The sequence below is a fragment of the Schistosoma haematobium genome, chromosome ZW, assembly GCF_000699445.3.
Source record: "Schistosoma haematobium chromosome ZW, whole genome shotgun sequence".
Lineage (NCBI taxonomy): Eukaryota > Metazoa > Platyhelminthes > Trematoda > Strigeidida > Schistosomatidae > Schistosoma > Schistosoma haematobium.
Window position 1 is genome coordinate 8,789,926 of NC_067195.1, and position 23,741 is coordinate 8,813,666.

General features: G+C 33.5%; 1 protein-coding gene across 4 annotated transcripts in view; it reads left to right on the forward strand.

Annotated features, from left to right (window-relative positions):
• ZDHHC3_1 (Palmitoyltransferase zdhhc3) overlaps window positions 1–23,741 on the forward strand; it is a 37,554-nt gene that overhangs the window by 3,860 nt on the left and 9,953 nt on the right. For 2 of the 4 annotated variants that reach the window (XM_051210326.1, XM_051210327.1), the window contains one exon: window positions 1,633–1,766. In XM_051210326.1, the coding sequence (XP_051070312.1) occupies window positions 1,633–1,766 (134 nt within the window). Of the gene's footprint in view, window positions 1–1,632; window positions 1,767–11,602; window positions 13,701–23,741 lie in introns of those variants that run through there. The other 2 variants (XM_051210328.1, XM_051210325.1) reach the window with 2 other exon arrangements.

The following is a 23,741-nucleotide window of genomic DNA, read 5'->3' on the forward strand; positions in this document are numbered from 1 at the left end:
TGTTAATTTCTTCTCTTGCTTTATTCGTGTGTGGTGTAACAATTTGAAATGGTATCCATTCCTGTTACCTCGTACGTATGATCGACCGATGATCACTTTCCGATCTTATGTTTGCCGATTTTCTCTCACTTTTGATAAATCAACTTAACGCAACATTGTGCTTAATTTTAATACCTAAAATAGAAGCATTCTTATACAAATATCAATAACATTCCTGACAATAAGGATGAAGTAACTAAAAGCTTAGTAGAACAAATAATATTTTTACTACTTATTTGGCAGTCAATTAAAAGATTGAAATAAGCTGCATATCAAGTGATACATGAAGAGGTGGTCGAAAGATTTGACACCAAACTTTTGTGAAACCGTAAATGGACTACATTGTACTTCGGTACCATTAAAAGGTACAATCTATATAGAATCCTAACCGAGTTGTATTTGTTAGAAGAGTTATACAACAATGTAACGTGTCAAAGTTCGTTTATGGAAATCTAAGTTTTCAATTAAGTGAATGCATATTCCATAAATAGTGCAAAAATGTTTTCTGTCTTCTGTTGACTTGTAGTTATAACGATTATACACTGAAGAAGTAAAAACCCTAATAATAGTTGTTCTTCCCTTCGTGCAATCTCCGAAGTTAACCAAAATCTGGCTGGTTGGATGTTTAGTATGAGCTTGTCAGCAGTGGATTTGATCTTTGAGACAAATTAGTTAAAGTGCCTTCAAACTTTGATTCTTTTCCAACTACATAAAATAATGTAGTGTAATGAATCATTTCCATATATATATGTAAACCTATATGATATGTAATTATTAACTGGCCGGTTTTCAATATAGTAAAGTGTCTTCGGTGACTATACATTTCATGTTTTAGTGACAGTAAGCGTTGTTTCTGTTATTTACCGAACAAATAAGATACATTCACTTCACCACTACCAGATATGCAGTCTTTTATGTCAAGCCATTTAAACACAGTGATTTCATGCGGAGTGTAATGAAGAATCAGTTGTAGGTCAACTGTACCATGACTAATGTTGCCATATTTTATTGAAATGAACGTAACTACCTTCTGATTACTATGATATATATGTCCTCTTTAGGTTTGCTATCAATATTAATAATCATATTCTCTGGAAACGCTTCACAACATTGAACGCCACCAATTACTTGGGTTGCTTAGTGATAAAATACCCTGTTATCTGAAGATAGTGAATACCATTTACAAAATGTATAAACCTTGTACTGTATACAGCTACCCGTGATTCGACGCGGACCGTGACCACTTATCTATAATTATTCTGGTTGGGTACCAATGCCATGTTTTTTGAGTCCTTAGTGGTGGTCGAACTCTATAGATTGGGTTGCTATATGACCACCAGTCCAAGTCACTCAACATCTTATGCAGTATGCTTTAATGTTTGTCGATTGAACGTACTCGGTAGGAATCTATGGGTCTAATTCCCATTCTGATTCCCACTTGTCAGCAAAGCGTAGTCGGAGTCATGAGGAAACTTCTCTCTCTGGGATTCGAATTCGCGTCACGTAGCTCTACAGTCTGAGATATTACTATCAGAAATATTTTTAGTCATTTATTTAATCTTTTTCTCCTTTCCATTTTAAATTGTTTATAAGGGTAGCATCCCAATCGGTGCAGCAAATCAAGCATTTGCAAAATGTTTACAACAGTATTCTTCTTATTTATCTGCCCCTCCTATACGTTGCACAAAGTGCCTTACTATTAAACCTATTCGTGCCCATCATTGTCGGTAAGTATATGTTATCTGTAATATTTTAATTGATTGAAACATTCTGACTTCATTTGTTTTTTTTCACGGCTACAATAAGTTGTATCTTAAAGATACACTGTCAACTGGTTTACAAAAGGCTGATAGTTTAGCAAAGAATAAGATGAGGATTTATGTGAGCTAAGCTGTACGTGGATTATTTTACATAAAAGCTTATTTTTACTATCCAGCTGATCTCTTCCAGATTGGAAATTCAAAGCCTTTGGTAAAACATTGAACTGTTAAAATAAATAAATATATTGCTGATCAACAGTTAACGCACAATAATACAATACGGCTGAGTAGTAGCTGCTCACGAGACCAGATTCTCGGTGAAAACTACTTAATGATTTTTTCCTCATCCGTAAAATTACTTTTTTTTTCTACAAACTATTAAACACAGAAACAAACAGTATTAAAAGTCAATTTCAATGGACCATGATATCGCATCAAATGTTAACAAAAATATGAGATATAACTCACAGTGGTAATACAAAAAAGAATTGGATAGTTATTATATAGAGGAGTAAATACTTCACTGCACCTCAACATGTCCACAATAAGGCGGGATATCTTGAAATTCCACTAAATTTTATCATTTCATAAGATATGAAACTCACCTTTTTTGTCATAGATATTGTATTTTGGCAGCCTCATTCATTTTTTAGAAATAATAATTAATAATACTGCCGGTTATCTTACCCTTTTGAAAGTATATTTTAGACTTTTAAACCAGCTAGTCTAATGTGAGTAAACTCAATAATTTACTGATTTTATCATCTGTTTAAGTTTTAAAATCAGGTATTATTATTGACAAAAATTTAACACCTAGTCCCTGATACAATAACCCATATTTTGCCGATGAATTACATTTATTTCTTGTCATGTAGCTTTCCGGATCGAAATGTACCGTAAACAAATGTAGATCACTTTTGTTTTACAAGTATTTCTTAATAGTTTTTAGTTGTATTAAGCAACGAAAAACATCAAGTTTCTCATTCTTCAATAGTATTCTCTTTTGTATTAATGCCATTTAGCTAAACATTAACAATTAAACGGATCCAATACACTAACCAAGTTTAGGTTTATTTACTTGACTTCGAGATTCAATTTTTTGATATTGTAGTATTACTTGATTACCCAAACTTAAACTCATAAGGTAGGATTCGAGCTGACAAACTATTAGTTGAAAAGAAAATAATAATATATTCTGAAAATAATGATTACAGAATTTACGCCTGTCTACAGGCATGATCAATTTGATATAAATAGTAATATTAGAACAAACATGTGATATAAGATTGTTCTAAGTTTACTAGTTCAATAATTATTTGGATAGTACATTTATGACATGTATTACAGCAATCCAATGCATCATCCGGGAAGCTTCATAATCAAATAACTATAGTTATACTGAATTTACAGTTCGTATATCTGTTGTATCATGCGATCCACTGTATCAATATCGTTATGTAATTTGTAGTCATAAAAGCTGAGACTTGAAATGTCAGATATAATGTTTTGAAAATAGATAAATAAAATGTAGTGTAATTTGGATCTTAGTAGCAAATAGTTCAATAATAACCATTAAGTTGACCCCCCCGTCTTTACTATCATTGTAGTACTTGTTTCCCAGTTGGTTGATCTCTCTATACGCCTATTAAATGTTGGTTGGTTTTATCTTAAAATTTTCATTTTCCTCATCATTTTAAGTTTAAGGAGATATTTTAAGTCACCTCATGTTGTTAAAAAAGACCAGGAACCATATTATCAGTGTTAATGTTATTCAAGCTATCCTTTTTCTTTGCCAAACTAAATCAGGTCTGTGTATTTTAATCTTTTGTTCCAGTTGTTCATGTCTGGATAAATAATAATGAAAATAACAGTTGAGGATTCATTACTAAGATAGAAATCATTTCATTAAGAACACAAACCAATACATAATTTAGACAACTTATTAAAAACATGGAAACACTGGACAACCGTTTCGTCTTAGTATGTAAGTCTTACAAAGAGCCCATCTATGACCGCACTTCAGGAGATTAAATCTAAGACCTTCGGTTACGCGCGTGAACACTTAACCTCTAGACCACTGAGCCTGTATCCAATGGTGTACATGTCTACCTTCGATCAATTCATCAAATCATTTTAATACGGTTTATAGTTTGAGCATACTATTATATTTGTATATTCTTTAAATCATTCGAAACATTATTCCTGTGTGCCTATTTTCGAATTTTCTTGTTGTGACTCAGTTGCAAATGATACTTTGAACCGATACATGATAATCTTGCAGTTCTATATTATTTCATTGTTCATTAGTGAGGTTGGTTCAGGGATTAATTCATAGGTTCAAACTATCAATTACTTCAGTCTGAGAAGTTGCTTAGCATCACTTGATCTTACATTTAAAGTCTGCTTGAAATCAAATACATGAATATGTACCTGGTAAATGAGCTGTTTTCCTTGTTCATTAATCTCTCGATATTATATAGTCTTACCAGAGTAAATAGTAACTTGTCATCAAAATAAGAGTATTCAAGTTACATTATGTCAAAATAGTAGTTGTATTCTTTTCAATCATAACTTAATTTATTTCAGTCATTCACCAATAATTGTTTTCTTTAAGCTAGGCAATGAGTATGTCTTAGTTTTCAGTTGTGTGTGTGTATTCACATCTAAATGAAAGATACAACCGGTGTATTTATATATTGAAGTTGGTAAACAAATGACAGAGTATCTTATTACATTTTGTAACTACCTTTTAACCAATATTTTTGTGAACCATATGAAAAAATAGTCTTAAATGGCTCATAAAAAAACGAACATAACCATGCCTATATATAAGCGCTGAAGATTTTGTCCAAAATGGCGATTAAGGCTCAAATTAAATCACCGAGTTAATAAAACACAGCAAGATCAAAGGCATCCACCTGAACTGAAACTCCCTTCTACCATTTTAGGCAGATTCATGCGTATATATGTATTGTCTTGTCTACTCAACTTTCATCTTATCTGTGATTTTAAAATAAGATATAACAGATTAATGTTAAACTAATTAATCGACCGTTATCATTTGAAAGAGCGAGCATTGGAAGGAGAAATACGGTTTTTAAGGTTGTTTGTCTGTTTGCTTCTACAATAAATCAAAAACGTTGTTTTCTAAACGTCTAACGAGAAGTCCACATTCAATAGATAATGTAATTTTTCGAGTTTGATAACAATTTGTTATTTTGATTACCTCAGTTATGCTATATCATACGTCTATTTTAAATAGCTAGGAGATAATGTATTTAGAGAGATTTTTTTAAAATGCACCTTTTTTAAAGTTAGAAAGTCGTACTCAGTATTCTTTATTATATGTATTACCAAAAACATTGTACTTTGTGCAATTCCAAAAAAAACTTAGTGAACCTCGATTCTGTAGATTGTTGACATCCATGATAATGAGTCAAATGACTAAGTTTTCTTTAATATTAATTAGATGAACAGGTGAAACTTATTAGGTATATCTAATGTGTTTATTATTATTATTATTATTATCATTACTAATTAACAAATAATTATAAAGTATTTATATAAGTCAGGTTATTAATTATTTCAGTCAAAACCATAATCGAATTTACGTTTGACAAGTAGAAACGTTTAAACAGTTTCACAAACTAGTTATATTAAATAACAAATTCAACTACATTATAATATTATCTTTAAAAAATAATTTTGTTTCAGAGGTGATAGTAATTCAACAGTTCATATTAAAGTTATACATACAAAAGTATCAAGTGTAATGTTGTCATGATATTATATCTCTAACACCTAATATTTTATACACAGTACATTAATTATTAATACTTTCTTTTAATGTTTTTAATTACTTGTTATTATCACTCTCATGTTTTGTTTTGTTTTAAGAATTTGTTCTTCATTTTGTTCATACTCGTTAAGTAGACAATTATTATTCTTCACATATTTCGTTTTATCTTATTATTATTCTTTGACTTTTCGATCATTTACGCAACCTTATTTTGAATCTTTAAATTATATATATACGAATATTCATCAAGATTAGAATGAATAGTTTGATAAAAATTGGGCGCCGAGTATAAAGAACTCATTATATATGGAAATTATATTTGAAATAATTCCAACGTTTTGTCCAGCTAACTTGTTTGAACTTCATCAGGGTAATAATCAGAATCATCAAAGAAATATGTATCGTTTTAACAATCAAATCTATACTGTGTTATTCCAATCATATTTGGATGTAGATTGCTAGTAAATAGGATAGGATATTATACATTATTCTTTACATGTTTTTTTTCTCTTGACAGACTACTTCATTTTTTAAATTACTAGTAATAAGACTGGATGGCTTGTGGAAGTATCATCATTGGAAAGGTTTTTCTTGCTTAATTTCCTTTAGTTGTTTTAATAAGAATTATTTTTACAATCTTTTGCTTGGAAATTGAATATGATAAATTATTTCTCTTTTAAAAAACTAATCTATCGATACTACAATGATCAAAACTGCTTTGTTATTGGGGTTTAATTAAACATTGCCATTGAGCCTAGTAAATCTTTTTTTTAAATTTCATTTATTAGAGAAAGAACTTTTCCATTGTTTTTAATACCATGATATTCCAAGTGTGGGAAGTCAACATCTAGTTCATCGAATGAGAAGACTGCAAGCCTTAGTCACATTTGAAATTCAAACCTCAACCCCTCACGTTGATAACTCTTTAGGTTAAAAGTTTGTATTGGTAATACATTAAAATAATCCTATTAATGTATTTACTAAGTATAATCATTTAGAAGGAAGCATCTGAAAGGGACGTTATCAACTTAATATAGATCCAAATTTTATATGCATTTTAAAATTTTTATCACATAGTTTAGCATGTCTAGATATGTAAATTCAAATTTCATGCTATCCCACGTAAGTAATCTAATGTCATTCTGCTTCTGTAGTCTTCTGCGACCAGTTTCTTACATCTACTTCCTTATAATTTTGTTTTAAGTGTTATCATCGGGTTCGCTTATATCCTTATTATTGTGAACTATTAATTGATGGTCATTACTGTCATTTCATTTTACTTCAAATCAGATTTTTTTTAGCTGTCGTGTAGTAAATCTGTGTTTGTGTAATTTAAACATTCACACTTATCTTTCACAGTTATTGAGTTGTAAATTGGAATATTAATATATTCATTATTTTTCAAATAGACAAGTTACTTGTATTAAGATAAATTGAGTTAAAGTCTGTCACCTCATTAGTTGGTAGATTAAAGAGTGTTATTCTTATTTTTTCCTGTGTACATCAACATGATGTTGGTGTTTTTTGCTATTAATTTTGTTGAAAAACATATTTCACATTAATTATTTACTTAGTGTGAACCGTAGTAATAGTTTCCGTTACAATTTTCATTGAAACATACGCTAAAAGCAATGACATGATAGATTTATTCATGTGGTATTTACTATTTGCGATGAATCAATAATCATCAACTAAGATTTTCATCAAAATAAACTTGTTTAGTAACGTCCTGAAATGGCTAATTAATGAATACTTAATTGAAGTAGCCAAGCAGTACTGAGCTTTAAAACCCTCGATTAACTAGACTGTAGAAGATGAAATCGTAGTGATTCATGTAGAAACTAATTAATCGAGATATGAGTATTAGCTATTCACTAGTTAACATAATTTAGGTGATTAAATACTCAGCAAATCTGTCTCAGTCTAGTCCCTGTTAGCTTTCATTAATAAAGTTTCATGAATCCTGGTAACATTAACTAGACTATCAGATATACTTCGATCAATTATATTGAATTAATCACCATTTAGTAAGTAGTTGGTATATATGTTCAGCTATTGTAAACTATTAATCGTTTCTTAATCATTAAATAAAAAAGTAACTTAATCACAAATAACATAGAATCGTAGATAAATTTGTATGGGTTCATAATGACATACTTTACGTCAGCACAACGACGGGGAATTAATAAGGTAAATGGTAAATTAGTTGAAATACTATTAGTATTAGTGAAAAGAAAATAACTATACGTAGAGAATTTAGTTTTAAAAAAATGGGGAAAATTAAGAAATCAGTTATGACAAAAGATAAGGGGTTAATTCTTTATTATTATTATTATTATTATTATTATTATTATTACTATATTAGCAATAAATAATGAAATGACAATGAAAAAAGGAGAACTTTGTTTTGCTTTTCACTCATTATAAAACACTAGTTTCTAATATTAGTAAATATCATTTAATCAATGCATGGAATTTTCAAACCATCAAATTTGAATGTTTATACATAGATGAAACGTTACGTCATTTATATCACTGTAAATTGTTTACACAGCCATATCACATAAAGTTTCTGACCATAGATTATTATTTTCGCTTGAAATTCAAACAATAAGTGTTCACTTCCCGATATGGTTTGGTGCAACAATCAATAACATTGATGCAATGTTTGAGTGTAAATTCTCCCTAGCCTTTTTCCAACATTCTCTATGCTAACGAAACAGTAGTATCTTTGATTATGAAAGTTGGATGAAATATTTCTGAATTTTATGATTACACTTAAGTTATGTGTTAATAGATATTATAGTACTAGCTGGAGACGTCGAGTGTCTGAGCACCGACGAGAGTTGTTTAGGTGGCCAATGGGGACTTGTCGATCGCAGATCAGATAACGGGCACTGTCTACTACAACTGTGCACAGACCACAACCTGTTTCTGGCTAGCACTAACTACCGGCACAGTCATCGCCGATGTGCCACCTGTTGCCCTCCCTCTGCATCTCAAGCCTGGACTCAGGTTGATCACATCGGGATCAGCTACCACTGGTGTGGTTGTGTACAAGACTGCTCTTGTTTGCGCTAATCTTACCTTACTTTTCAGTGGCCAACAAATTCATCGTCCTAAACGGATCGATGTCAGTAAATTGGTTGCGGCTTCTGTTGCAACTAAATATCAAACCGAGCTAGGTTCAAGGTTAGCTAACATCCCACCGAAAAGTGTAGATGAGCATTGGTTGCAATCGCACTACGTCATGAAAATGGTAAGTAAGTCCCGCTTATAAGCACTGAGTTTCTTCAGGCTCCATACAACCCATTGAAGTCCGTCGATCTATTCCGGGTGGCCGTGAGTTTGACCACAAACTACAACTTTTACGTAGTGAAATTGAACAAAGCTTGCCTAAGGACTAAGAAGCGTGGTGGTCGGAGCGTGCCAAGGAGTTGGAATCAGCATCTGCATCTGGTAACTGCCGGAAGCTCTTTCAACTTATCCGAGGCACTGGTAGCAAGACGTCTGGTGTGAGCGAAGCAATCTGTGAAGATGGCGGGATGCCAATCACTAACATCTATTTACGTCTTGGACAATGGGCAAGGTTTGTCTAGGAGCATTTCAGCTGTTCTGCTGCCCAGGTGAAATCTATCAGACTGTTCCACCCTCCATGGTCAATGACGAATGATCCACCAAACTAGGCGGAAGTTCCCAAGGAACTCCAACTCTTGAAACTCTACAAATCAACCGGCCCAGATATCTCACCTCCGGCTCTTTTTAAAGATGGTGTTGACCCGCGAGAAGCAGGCTGGTTTTCATTCTGGCCGAGGATGTATTGGTCATATGTTTACTCCACGCCAAATTTTACAATACGTTATACTTAAAACAGGCCAACAGTCGTAGTGTTTCTTGATATTAGAGCCCTCTTCCGTTCGTTGGCTAGGACTGTCTTCTGGGACTGTCCATTGAAGAAGACTGTGCCTGAGGAGTTTATTAACATCTTTAAAGCCCTATATACAAGCACCTCACAATCAGTCAGTCAGTTACGCAGAGTAAGGGCATACAACCACCTCTCTCCATTGTTCTATTCAAGCTATCTATGACGTTCTGGAAACAGCTCTGATAGGTGTAAGTGGTGGTGTGGATCTGTTGCCTGGAGAAAGACTTCTCAACCTTGAGTATACGGACGATACTGTCTTACTATGTGATGATACACAAGCCATGCAATCTGCACTTAATCAGTTGGCAATTAGTGTCCATAGGTATGGTATATGCTTTGCACCTTTCAAGTGCAAAGTACTTTTACAAGACCGACAGGACCCTGACCCTTTTTCTTATACGCACTTTACATTCTCTCTCTCTCTTCACATTCCCATTGTTATTGTGTGCGCTTATGTATTTGGTGTCCCTTTTATCAATATTTTTGTGTTCAAATAAAAATGTCTCATATATTATACATATGTGCTGAGATGGAGTAGCATTACTACTGCCATCATTAGTATCATATTGATTGATTCACTTGAGAATCTCATACACTTTCTGATTTTTGGCATACTTTTATAATCTTTTTTTGTTACCATACAGGTATTTAATGTGCGACAGATAATCTCAGGTGTTATTGATTTATCATTGGCATAGATTGCATAGTTTGTCAAGATTTAACAAAGTAGTGTTTGACTGGATTTCAGTACATACGTTTCTGTGGTGTTTTTGATTGTCCACCCACTGATTTTGTGCATAAATTATTATCAATAATAAAATCTGCTGGGTATATCGATCATCAGTTAGCGCTAAAAAGTATGGTTTTTTTTCATTTATTTATGAGTTATTAATTAGCCTGTAACTGTGTATCTGTCATTACTACAACTCATGTCAAACTACATTCGTTATACTTAACCATTTTATAGAAAATAAATTAAGAAAGTTCTAGGTATTGTTGATATGATTAGAACATTGTTTGTAAGTATTGCAACTCTTAAACATGCACTTTTTAAGTTAGATGCTATACACTGTTCATAGAGCTCACGAGGCTGTTTCTAGTTAAATACAGCTATTCTAAGTCACTGCATACACTGAATTATGGTGTTTACTATGTCAGTAAGAGATTAGCCTAGGATGAAAGACGTACTGTGGTTTGGTAAAGTAACTAGCTATTAATCCAAGTTATTTATTGAATTAAATTTTGTATGCAGTCTATATTTTGTTAACCAATTATTTATGACCTTATGTGTTGGTATCATTCACAACTGATTGTATTGATTCAAATATTTCATTTTCATTTTGAGAAGAATTAGGGTTTTCGCATATACACAAAGTTAGTTCGTAACTTGTTTTCCGGTTATCCATTGTTTTAACTACTTTGTAAGTGGACTCTACCTTTTAAAAAGAATCCAGTTTATCGATCACCTACAATTCTCTTTATTTAACCTCAGAACTGTAGGTGCCTAATATCTGTCTACCTGTATCAATTCCAATAAACTAGGGTGTTCAGTCAATCGTAAGTCAAGTTTAAGGTGTCTTGTCGCAAGCTCGAACCCCGTCATACTTATGTTTTTTCCATCTGGATAACACCACGATCTCTCATATTTCGAGTATGTCTTGATACCAAATGAACTAATATGTATCTGGCAATGAGTTACTGATAGTTGATCAGTTATACGCAACGTAGTATCTGACACATGTTCATCGTTTCAGTTTGTTAAATGAAATTATCAGGGCAAATTCAAGAATAGCATAGGCGTACTAACAGTATTATTAGTAGTAGGGATGATTATGTATAGGAGATAGGACAATATAAAAAATATGATTATTTACATTGTGAAATCATAATTAGTGATTGTATTCCAATAGGTGTAGTCAAAAAAACTAAAGGTTTTTCCAAAAATACACATGTTCTGTCGTATAATTATTTTTTAATGTTTATTTCACTGGTGCCGTGAATTATCAACAAAGCATATAGTGTTTGAATGACAACAAATCAGTAGGTTAGTTTGTTTTTAAAGTGTTCACTTCTATTGATCAAATAATAATTTTTCTTGTGAAATAATACAAATAAGCAGACAAAATTTGACCTCTATCATATATATATATATATATATATATATATATATATATGATTATCTATTGTGTGTTGGCATGTTTCTGTCAGTTTGACCCATATTTCTCTTATCAATAGTTACAATTATTTTATTCATTATAAAACGTAGAAAATACAATTTTGATTTTAGAACAACATAATATGTTTAAATATGTATAATGGTTATAGAAGGCGGTATTTTAGGTATCCTAAGCTTTTTGTTATCGCTTGCACTTTTAAACTAATGGTTGTGGAAAGCAAGTCTATTAAAGTCCCATCCAATTCTTAAAATTATATTTCAGCCTGTCTAAATAGTGATTACAACCCGCCATACTTGAAAGCTTTTACAGTTAGACCATATTTGTTGTTGTACCAAGTCACCAGTCGAAACCCTAATTCTAATTTGTTATGTTTCGCGCCTACTATTTGATCTGTAGCTTGGTATCTCTAACTCGGTCAACTACACCTCTTGGTTCTTTACTTCGATTCTTCTCTATGCCGTCTCTTGGGTCCAAAAATCAGCGATCAGCTTCTACCACATTTATATTTCAAACAGACGTAGTTTATACACACATACCGATAAAATGAAGAACAAGAACTATACATAAAGAAGTCAAAAGCAGCTGTGATTAGGAAAGAATGTGAGCAATAGATTGGCAACAAATTAGGAACAATGAGTCGTATGACAGTTTATGGGTTAACTGAAAGGTTATGATAATAGGAATACATAGAGATGGTAATCTAATTAATAATGAGAATATATATGTGAGGACGGCCCATGGGTGAACTCCAGGAAGCTCTAAGTAGCTTAGAAACAGCCAAAGACATTTCATCCAATCATCTTTTGGAAGAACACTCCAGAACCTCGACGTGCAGCTTCCCTATTGGACAAACGCTAAAAACCACTGGTTGTGGATTGCATGACTATAATGATGATTTCGCTTTTACTAAAAACTATAAATACCTGAGAGCTTCGTAACATATTTGAAACTGCTTGAAATAGCATTCCTTCTCACTCATCTTCTGTCTTCTCATTTGCGACTTGGAGGGTTCTAACGTTCGAGTGCTCAAGTTGTATGCGGTATATCAAGAATCTAAGCTCTAGATGTAACAATATATAATGACAATCCATCAATCAGTTCTGGGAGTTACCATTCCTCCATAACAATATTCAGTCCATTTGTATATACTCTACTTTCGAGCCCAATACTAGAATATGAAAATTGTGTATAAAAACGTCAAATACCCACAGTGAATGAATGTCTAGTGACGTCAAGAGAATAATCATTTATATCTAGATGTTAGAAACATATAATCTCCGTCATAAAGTTCTGTACTTTCGGTTATTGAAACTATGTTCACTGTAACAAAGGACCTAAATATTGAAAACACTAACATATTTTACTGTCCCATATATCAAGAGACAATATTTCATTACACTGAAGTGTCAGTATTTGTTATTAGATACGAAAAAGTTATTATCTGATATCTAGGAGGCAAGAAAGTACAAGGGATAGTGAAAAGAATAAACTGAAGCGCTGTCATAATTGTCCGGGCTATTGACAATCCTCGTAGACCTTAGTAATGGGCAGTTATTTCATTATCAATAACCTGACAGGTGGCTAGTTTAGTATCAATAATCTGTTTGAATTTAGGATATGATATGTACGATCTTTTTGTAGATAATCTTTTTCATTTCTCGCGTGTCGTTTCCCTAGTTTTTGTGTTCAATCGCATGCACAGAAGGTTCTTCTGTCAGGACAGTAAGTGTTATTTCTAGGATGACTTTTCCTTTGCTTTGTTTAAAGATAACATACCTTAAAATGCTAATTATTCGTAGAAAAAACCCCACTGATGGTATACACCTACACATTGAGCATTATGGCATATCGTATTTGGAATTCTTACTACTGTTCAGCCAACTTTCGGATTATTGTAGGAATTCAATTAGCAAGTGTTACAGTTTGTCAGATGGATCTTTATCACAGATAAGTCCAGTCATGGTAACACTTCCCTCTTCTAATTCTGTTAAAGTGAAGATGTGAGTTCACATGCACTTATCATTTTCATATAAAAATGTCTTAACAAGTATATGTGTGATCAGATTGTTCGTAATGTGTTGCGCAAAAATATCACATAATTCTGATAACCATCTTCTCATTGCATTATCGAAATTTATCATAGGGGCTAATTGTTTTGAATTTGAAGATGATACATTTAAGTTATTTTAGTCAATCACGAGGAATAGTTTCTGAAATACGATTATTTAATATAAAAAGAAAGATTTTTCTTCAGATGGGCTTCATAGTAATTAGATCTCAGTAATATATTATTATTATGTAAATAGCTCACAATTTTTTAATTACTGAGTTTCTCAACTCATGTAAATGCAACCGATATTATACCGACTAATAAACTTGTCGTGTAGAAGTCTAAACTTAGCGGCTATTTGATAAGGTATACATTCATTTTTGGCTTTTTTCTTTGTAACTGCACAAATAGATAATAACCTTTTTTCAGTAACTATAATTCACTTAACGTAAAATTCATAGGTTCTCTCTTTTAAAGTTCAGTCAGAGTTATCATTTATAAATTGACTCCCTAAACTTCCAAATCATTTAAACTCAGTCTATTACTTGATAAATACTAATCGCTTGAGTTTAAATGGATATGATGAAGTTAAAATTTGAGACTCAGCCAAATATTTTTAATTTACTCAGTGTTCGTTAATTGGTTATTAACTGAAATACCTCAGGAACTGTTAGGCTTTAATTATTGAGATTTCCATCCTCTATTTTTTGTTACATTTAACTAGCTACTTATATATTGATCAGTAATAAAAGTGGATTTAGTGACAATGTATTTATGGTGATTCCTTATGATTCCAATGCGTATCTTTTGTGGATATGACTGATTATGTTATAATCATATGAAAATTACTATTTTGCGCTGTACTTTTTTGTTTTAATTCCATAGCTAGCTTCTCAAAAATATTTTCGCTGTCAAAAGCTTTGGCATTTTACTACGACAATAACAACGAATTAATCTTTTCTTATTATTTGTTTGTCTTGATATTTTAAATAGGTTGCACTTTCGAAATCTTTCCCATTAGCTTCACATATTGACACACTTTTATTATGTCTAATTTTCAAAGCGCGCGGTTTACTATTAGTAAATAATAGGTTCAAACCCCAACTCCTTATCACTTCGTCCATAGAAAAACATGTAAAATCACTAGTCTTCATATAGTCTGTTTAGAGGGGTTTTCTGGATCAATAATTTATAAAGGAGTTGTTTCTTTCCTTTGTATAAAAAGTGATTCAATTTAAGTCGACATTATGGAAAAGAACAAACTGTGATAATAATAAAAATAATACTGATTATTATTGATTGGATAAGTTACATGATCGCACGAAATGGTATAATACTAATTGCTAGTTCATAACTTGATGTCCAGTAAAAGATTATTTGCACAAAACCGAGATACAACGACTTAAACTCTGCATATAACAGATACAATTCACTTTTAGAAAAATATAGCTGACTCGGAATTAAATCCACTAGATAACACCAGTTCCCTAAACACTAAGGGTACATCTTACTGATGAGTTCTAAATAGCACAAAATGTAGACTCAAGGTTTTTTATCGACTACCTATAATCACCTATTACTATCAGAATAAATTCATTTCTCGTAATATTTAATATTTTATGAATAGTTTAGACCTCGCTTGAATGAAGTTATTATTATGCAAATTAGTACGTTCGTCGATATTTTAATTTACAGAGCATCATAAAGAACGACCCGAATTTCATTCGTTTTTCCACAAGTCATTAAGGAAAAATGCTTTTATTGTTATTATTATTCACATGTGTTTCATATTATTCTTCTATTAAGTTATAGTTTATAATCCATTTTTATGGTTCCCAGTTTCCCATAGTTAAAACATTTTAACGAATTATTCACATGACCTAAATCAATATAGAATATTAAAATTTTATAGTGATAAGGTTTTACATACGTTTGATATGAATCTTAGTATGTGTGTTATAACATGTGCAATTACCCAAGGTTAATACAAGACTATAATTTGTGGACACATCAATCAGACTTAGGATGACAGGTTTCGGATTTTGGCGCAAAATCCATTCATCCGTTTGGCTAAATGTCATTTAGGCATCTTAACTGATGTCACTTCGTGATGAAAAACCTGAATCTAATTCCTAATCCTAACCATCAATTGTAAATCATAATCCTAATTCTTCAAACTACTTCATAATCCCCATTTAGTTCCAGTAAATAGGTGGACATTCTCAGGGTCACTTTAGCGCCTCTCAAAGGTCCTCCATAAATTATAGTCTCACCGAATTTTGCTGTTTTCAAAGTTATCCACAGATTATTTTTGTTTGTTGACATTCAGCTAAACTGAATTGAAATTGTTTCAATTCCTTATTAGTTGACTAAATCTCAATTCTGAGTAAGTGCGACTGGGGACTGTTATTCGTGGTGCATGTATCGTCATATTTCGGATTCGTTTTCCGAATATTCCTGCATTGTAGTTTTAACATTCATATTGAGATTCCACGCTAGTATGTATCACTTTAAACGTCATGGTGAAGGGCGCGCCTTTGACTTCATTACTAGTTGCAATTAAACTACCTTAAAACCTGTGTGTAGATGACATTAAGTAATTAAATCACTTTGGATGCACATAGCCTAATAGTAACCAATGAATTCTAGCAAAGATGGATGATGGCTAGCAGTGGAATCCAGGACGCACGTTTCTTCCTACTTAAGACTCGTCAGCTGCATGCACCTGTACTCCATAGTTGATGTCCACTCCAGAACTCGAACCCAGTACCGTTCGCCTCAAGCTCCATCACGTTATTCACTCAGCTACTACCAAACTAACTAAATGCAAGCTTAAGACTAGTCAACCAAATAATCTAAACACATCCATCTCCGAACCCAAGTTGTTTTCAGCACATAATTAGTCAAAGACCACTCAACAATCCAAATATAAAAACAACCAATAATACTAGCCTTCCGAACCTAGAAAATTCAATACAACCATCCGTAATCATAAAAGATTCATAAGTAGCAACTGTTGAACCTATCACGATTAAACTCTAATATATGAAATAAAATAAACGGACACTACTCTGAACACACTAAAATTAAAAACACCCTAGAAGAACAAATAAAGCAACATCAGACCGATAAGTTACTGAAGTCGCTCCTAGCACCATGAAATAATGTTAACAAAAAACCCGCTAAACCAAGATACTCTCGTAAGATTAATATTGATATCACATTCTAACTCGAAACCAGAACTTATATAATCACCCTAAAACTTGCCATCATCACCGTCAATAATGATCATCACTCCAACTAATGAAATAGCGAAAAACATAATTCAAGGGAAAAATACTGAGAGCTATTTACGTAAGCATCACTATCAAACACCAATCCTCACAATGATGAAAAGCTAAACAAGAATACAACGAATGCGCATCCTCTAATCTGTGTCGTGCAGTACCCCCATTTTTCGAAAGGAAACCTACCCAGCAACACATGAGATCAGCCATAAGCATTATGACCGAAAACATCACTGATAGTAACGGAAAATGCCTACTCATCTATGTCCGAAACGTAAACTCCGAACAGAGTATCAGTCATCCAAGAAATGCGTACGAGGCTAACTGTCAACCCAACCGACCCATTATATCTATCATTTTTGTATACTCAAACACGGCAGTCAGATTAGAAATGAACAGCAAGATCGACGCTTCAGCTTTCACTTACGGAGTAAATATTACAGATAATTTTAATATTCTGTTGCTACGTATATAACCCATTACTTCTATCAACTCAACTTTCCGGAGCACCAAGCCAACTTGACTAAATCAACACTGATAGTCCGCTTAATTAAGTGTATCTGTTCTGGAAGGCCATAAATAAACCAAGTCAACAAATAAAATCTCAATTCAGCTATTAAGTGACTTACAACAACTTTATGTTACAAACTAGAACTAAGCGTAACAGAAATAAGCCAAACTACATAAGCAATTAGGTTATCACCTCACTACTTCAAAAAATATACAATACAAAAACAACAGGAAACCACACTCCTTAATATGACAAGTCAGGAACACCACACTACTAGAACAAGTTACCATATGTCTCTAAGCGTAAAACCATCTACGACCATTCACTACTAAACAGGAACCCTGCAACACGAAAGAAGCCTAACCGACTCCTGTGGATGAAAACTTCAACAAAACTGATATCCCTCAACATAATAATAATTTCTTGCTGTAGGCAGAAACTTTATACACATCCCATAGGCAGGGGTTACTAACTTACTCCTGCTACCTCTCGTGTGGGAGCATAGGCCGCTCACCAGTGCTCCTCATCCAAGCCTTTTCATGTCTGCTTCCAATTCTCTGCGCTGTTTTCTTCGACCTTCCTCTTTTCCATATCCCTTCATGATTATAAACGGGAATATTGTAAACTTAATCATAAATCTAGCCCCTTCTAAAAAAGAACCGATCAAAATACCATAAGCATACAAGCATTAAAAACTGGGATATCCTTAAGGCAAAAATATGACTTAGTGCTACATCAACCCTAGCTATCTCTTTCTTATAAGAGAAACATGGAGTTAATAATAAACCACCCAAGCTGCCAGCTTTGGGGAAATTCTGGGGATTTCCCCAGGTCTGGAGAAATTTTGGGTTTTTTGTCTCATTTCCCCAAAATTTACTATAGAGGCTTCCCCAAAATGGACTAAATTTTCCCCAAAGTTGGGAGCCTGGGCACTCCAGCAATAGTCGAAGTATTTGCTTATCACCAGATCTAAAATAGCTCCAGCGATAACGAGATAACTACCTTTTCCATTAACTCATACTAGCTTATTCATTATTTATTTCTATCTCCTTAATATACCACCAAGTATGTTCAATAGTTTCAGTAATTCAAACGACAATTACTGTTTTAAAGAATAAACCTAATGAACACAGAAAACTTTAAAATCTCGTGGACTATAAATCAAGGCTACGAATACTTCGTAAGTGCAAAGCACAAACAAAAACCGAAGTGGCTTCAAACGAAGCACAATTCACCTATCATGGCTCTTCTGTAAATCCCCACTGAAATTTTTATAAATGGATATTTCAATATTACTACAGGACGGATAAGATAACTAACTAACTCAATATGTTGAATAATGGGAAGAACTCAAAATGGACTTCCTAACGGAACTAAAGCAGCTGAAAACATCATAATTAAATCATCTAAACGAGTGGAGAATAATGATATAAATGGGATAACTAACACACAAAGAAATATAGCGAAATCAATATATCCGTAAATATACGGGCAACGGGTTACAAATAACCCAACTAAGAATATCGACAAAGAAAAAGCATACCACACTTCTTTCAACATGACACCTAGAAACTCTCTTCATTACACCATCGACCCATAACTCAGCTAACCTATTCTAGTGCACTTCTTTTACATTTACGTACCTCCAGATTTTCAGGCTAGCACTCTCTCTGTAAGCTAAAAATTAGGACGCTCTATGAATGCCTAATTAAATAATATAATATACCGAGGGAAATATTTTATCTATTCACTTTATCGAAGTGACCTGCTAAGCTTCCCTCTCGGCCAAAATGTTTTGCTGTTTCTTACAGTACTAGCGGTAATTCATTACAAGAATACATCCTACTTCATTTTGAGGTTAACAGCCTCACAATTTTTATAACCTACGTAAACAAAATTCCTGGCACTAAGACTCTCACAAAGGCACTTGGAGTGCAAGGTGTATCAATAAAGACACAAAAGTTCGAATTAAGATACTTAACATCACATAATCCTCTAACAAAATTGGCGAATAATGCTATCCATATTTAGATTCTAACTCGGACCCATAATCTCTTGGCACCCTTTATCTTTCATTAACTTTAATAACCTTTCTTAAATTTCACCTAGAAAAAATTCATCTGTAAATTTACGATTTATTGTAATACTGATTTATACTAAGCCGATTATAAATCTTACAAAAGTATTCAACTACAGACCCCACAATAAATTTTACAAATACCAACCCCATCATTAACGTTATAAACAGAAAAATAGATACACAAGCATCCCAACTATATTACATCGATAAAACATAGTTTCCACCATAATTTCAGTCACATATGTTCATCTAAGAACCCTGAATAAAAATATTAAAAAACACTAAACTGAACCACAAAAACTTAAACTTACTCTAAGTAAACCAGGATCAGGAACCGCGGCCCTAACATGTATTAGCATGATATGCACGACTCCAATGTAAACCAAGGCAAATAATAAGAAATATCACTTAAATCCAATCTTTAAAAATAAACGTCAACTAGGAAACAATGAACTAAATACTACAATTGATACCCGAATTACTTATTTAAACCTAAACGTAGGACTGAATAATATATTGAAAATAAGCCTTTCAAAAATGAAGTTAGCATCTAAACACATAACTATAAACCGTACAATTTCGAACTTTTCTTACCAACAACTTCGATAACTACTGGTATATATTTATGGCCAACGCCGATAAATTTATACAATAACTACTAAATACGTCCAGACGATATATTATCACTTGTGAACATTTTATACAGCCTGGGACCGCATCCATCATTACATTGTAGCGTGGTGTCGAGTCGAGACTAAATATGAACACCGCTACAGAGAAACACGTGCCAAATAAATCAGAAGGCGAAGGTTGAACGTAACCAAATAAGTCCATAAAATCCCTGAGAAGCCAAATATCAGAAGGCAGTTAATGGACCAAGTCGAGATATATTTGCTGGCGATCTCGTGGTATCGAAAGGATACCGAGATCGTGCCAGGATACAACCTTGGTTACAGAAGGTAACCGAATTCGCGCGAAGTTACAATCGAAGTGTAAGTATAATAATGGAAGCACAAAATAGCTGTCATTAGCACAGTCAAACAAAAGCACATTAAAACAAGCACTGGTACAGTTGGTTATAATAATAATTGTTTTTATTAAACCAGTCGTGTTCTCGTGGTAAATGTGAGTAACTACAACATCAAGATCGGAAACCGCAAATGAAGAAATGACATCAGCTGATGTCATGAGTAAAACATAGAGATTTTTACAAAACAAACAAAAGCTTTATCACACATTTACCCGAATCCGAAATAAAAGAATCATACTTAAACCCACCAAGAAGTCATATGACGAACACAGCTGAGGACCAAATATCCTAACAGGATCCCTAGATCTTAATACATCACAAAAAACCAGATAATCCAAATGCAAAAATCATAACACTATTATGTATAGGGTTGAGAGTAAGGTCCAAATAAACTCCGGTGATAGCTTCTCTCTTTGAAGCATTATTCTTCAGTTCATCGATCTATACGTCTGATAACACAACGATCGATATGCAACTAATTTTCATCCATCGCACTTGTACACAACAATAGTCATTTTCTACTTTTTCAACGACAATCCAAACCGAACTCCAGCCGTTTTTTGTTTAGTCGATAATCCTTACTTTAGTGTCTATAAAAAAAATCAGATATTCGGCACCACATTACTAGCCGATTAGTAACGATTAGGTTCATTTTATCTATTAGTTCACATGTATAACTGTATGCTGCATCATACATTACTTTTTTCTACTTGAGTATGACACCTGCTTATGTAAAAAGTACATGGATATCGTAAGGACACGAACAAAACTGTAATGTTAGCATGAGATTACGACCAAATTAATAAACGTACAAAAAATTAGCATGCATTTTCGTCGTGACTGTTTGAACAATAAAGTGACACGTTCGTATGAGCGATTCAAAATACTGTGAAAACAGTAATAGGTCGTTTATGTGTATGACAGCGGAATAAATCGTGCAAATAAGTAAGGTAGAATATGACGGGGACAGGCTTGTGGTTCCGACTGAATATGAGAATAAACGACCGTGAAATATGAAGGTGTTCTAATAATCCGCAGTAGAGTACGTAGTGTCGATTAGCGAATAATGTATTTGGATTCACATACATTCATTTTATATGGGATAAAAATAATCCAGCTTTAAAATGATAACTACATTGACGGGTGATATTCGTTACTGTATTGCAACTGATAATATGAATAAAATGAGAAGTCAGTGTACTTTGTTATTTTCATCATAAACATGCATCGAGTTGTCGTTGAGTATGTATTGGTAGGATGACCAGAGGAGAAGAATAGTGACTGCGGGGAAGAGCTATGTGTCGTATTTCTTTTTGGTCGTGAAGCCTAGCACGGATTATGTCGTTAGAGGGATATACTCTCGAACTCGTTTGTGAACTAACGGATAAGATGAACCTAATCGTTACTAATCGGCTAGTAATGTGGTGCCGAATATCTGATTTTTTTTATAGACACTAAAGTAAGGATTATCGACTAAACAAAAAACGGCTGGAGTTCGGTTTGGATTGTCGTTGAAAAAGTAGAAAATGACTATTGTTGTGTACAAGTGCGATGGATGAACATTAGTTGCATATCGAGGACATCAGTTCCTACTATCTGAAGTATGACTCTAAACTTATGTCTGTAATAGAGTTGCTAAGCGTTACCAGCGCTGGGCTACTTGCGACCATGCCGTTATCAGCGTGTGGAAGGTTCGCTCGATTGCTTAGACTGACGACTCGTGTACATGCGCATGTCGCTGGACCTTCAATTTACTTAGAAGGTTGTTCGGTGTACGAGCAGCTAGTAAATATGTCGGAAATATATGACATGTAATAGTCATATATCCACAAAAGTGAACGATAATAATTAAGCCATTGATGTGATAAATGATCCTGAACAACATAATTTAATAATGAGACTATGATAGTTATTTGAGTCATAATGGAACGATCCGCCAGATGGATCAACAAGAAGAGGTGACACGAGGACGAATTGTCGATAAGATAATGAGATTCGAGCATGTCCATATCGCTGATGTACCGGCTCCGATTAACGCGTTGGACTAGAGATTGAGTAGCTCATCGATTATGGCAGACACTTCGTCCACGTATTGGACGCGTAGAGTTCGAGATATTCACCTTCTGCTTAGATTTGCAGGGTGCGTTTAGTTCGAAGTCGGGTTTACCAGTTTAGAGGTGCTGTGATCTCTCTCTGATTTGACCACATGGTCGAAAACTGCGTTGTTTGTCGATTGAGCTAGTTCACTGAGTTTGTATGTCGAAGGAATGGAGTGCCGAAGGTTCTTCATCAACGTAGTTTGCTGCCTTAGGTTATTCGTTAGTGGGCTCATCAATTTCCTTGCCCGAGATCTGACTCTAATTTGATCGTTTCTGATTGTTATTGAAATACAGATGTCGTCTATCCTTCTATATAATAATCGACTTAAATCGCGTTGGTGAATAACGGAGCTAAATAAATCAAATACAAGAATGGATTTTTGAATACGTATATTTTGTACACTCATTGATTCGGACAGAGAATCAAAGGGACGAAGCGAAATGACACGCAGTGGAGAAGGCTTGTGAGCCAACTCGATCTAATCAAGCGTCAATCATTATTTATAGCCAGATAAAAATAAGCTACAGACATGTGATGAGTAAAATAGGAAATGAACACACGCTCATCTAAAACAGAATAAATAAACCAATAAGTGGAAAGATCAAAATGTGGTTTAAGATGAATGAATAGATTGGCTTGTCCGGAAGCCAGAATAAACTATGTGGGTTTAAAATACCGCATAACGTTACACCGTTCCCCACTCAGTAAACTGAATCCGTCTGGGAGAAGGTGCACGTTAAAGGGACCATGCGCTGATTATTTTACTATAATAACTGAAGTTAGTATATATCCGTTTATAAATTCATGTTTACAAATATTGATTGGGTAAACATTTGGTAATTTAAGATACGTCTATATGCCGCAAATATCAAAGTTTGTTGTGCGTTACATGGATAAAGTGGGCTGTTGATAGATATATTAATTTAGGACGACACAGCCTAAGAAGCATACTCACCTCCCCTCATACTTTGAAAGTAGGAAGT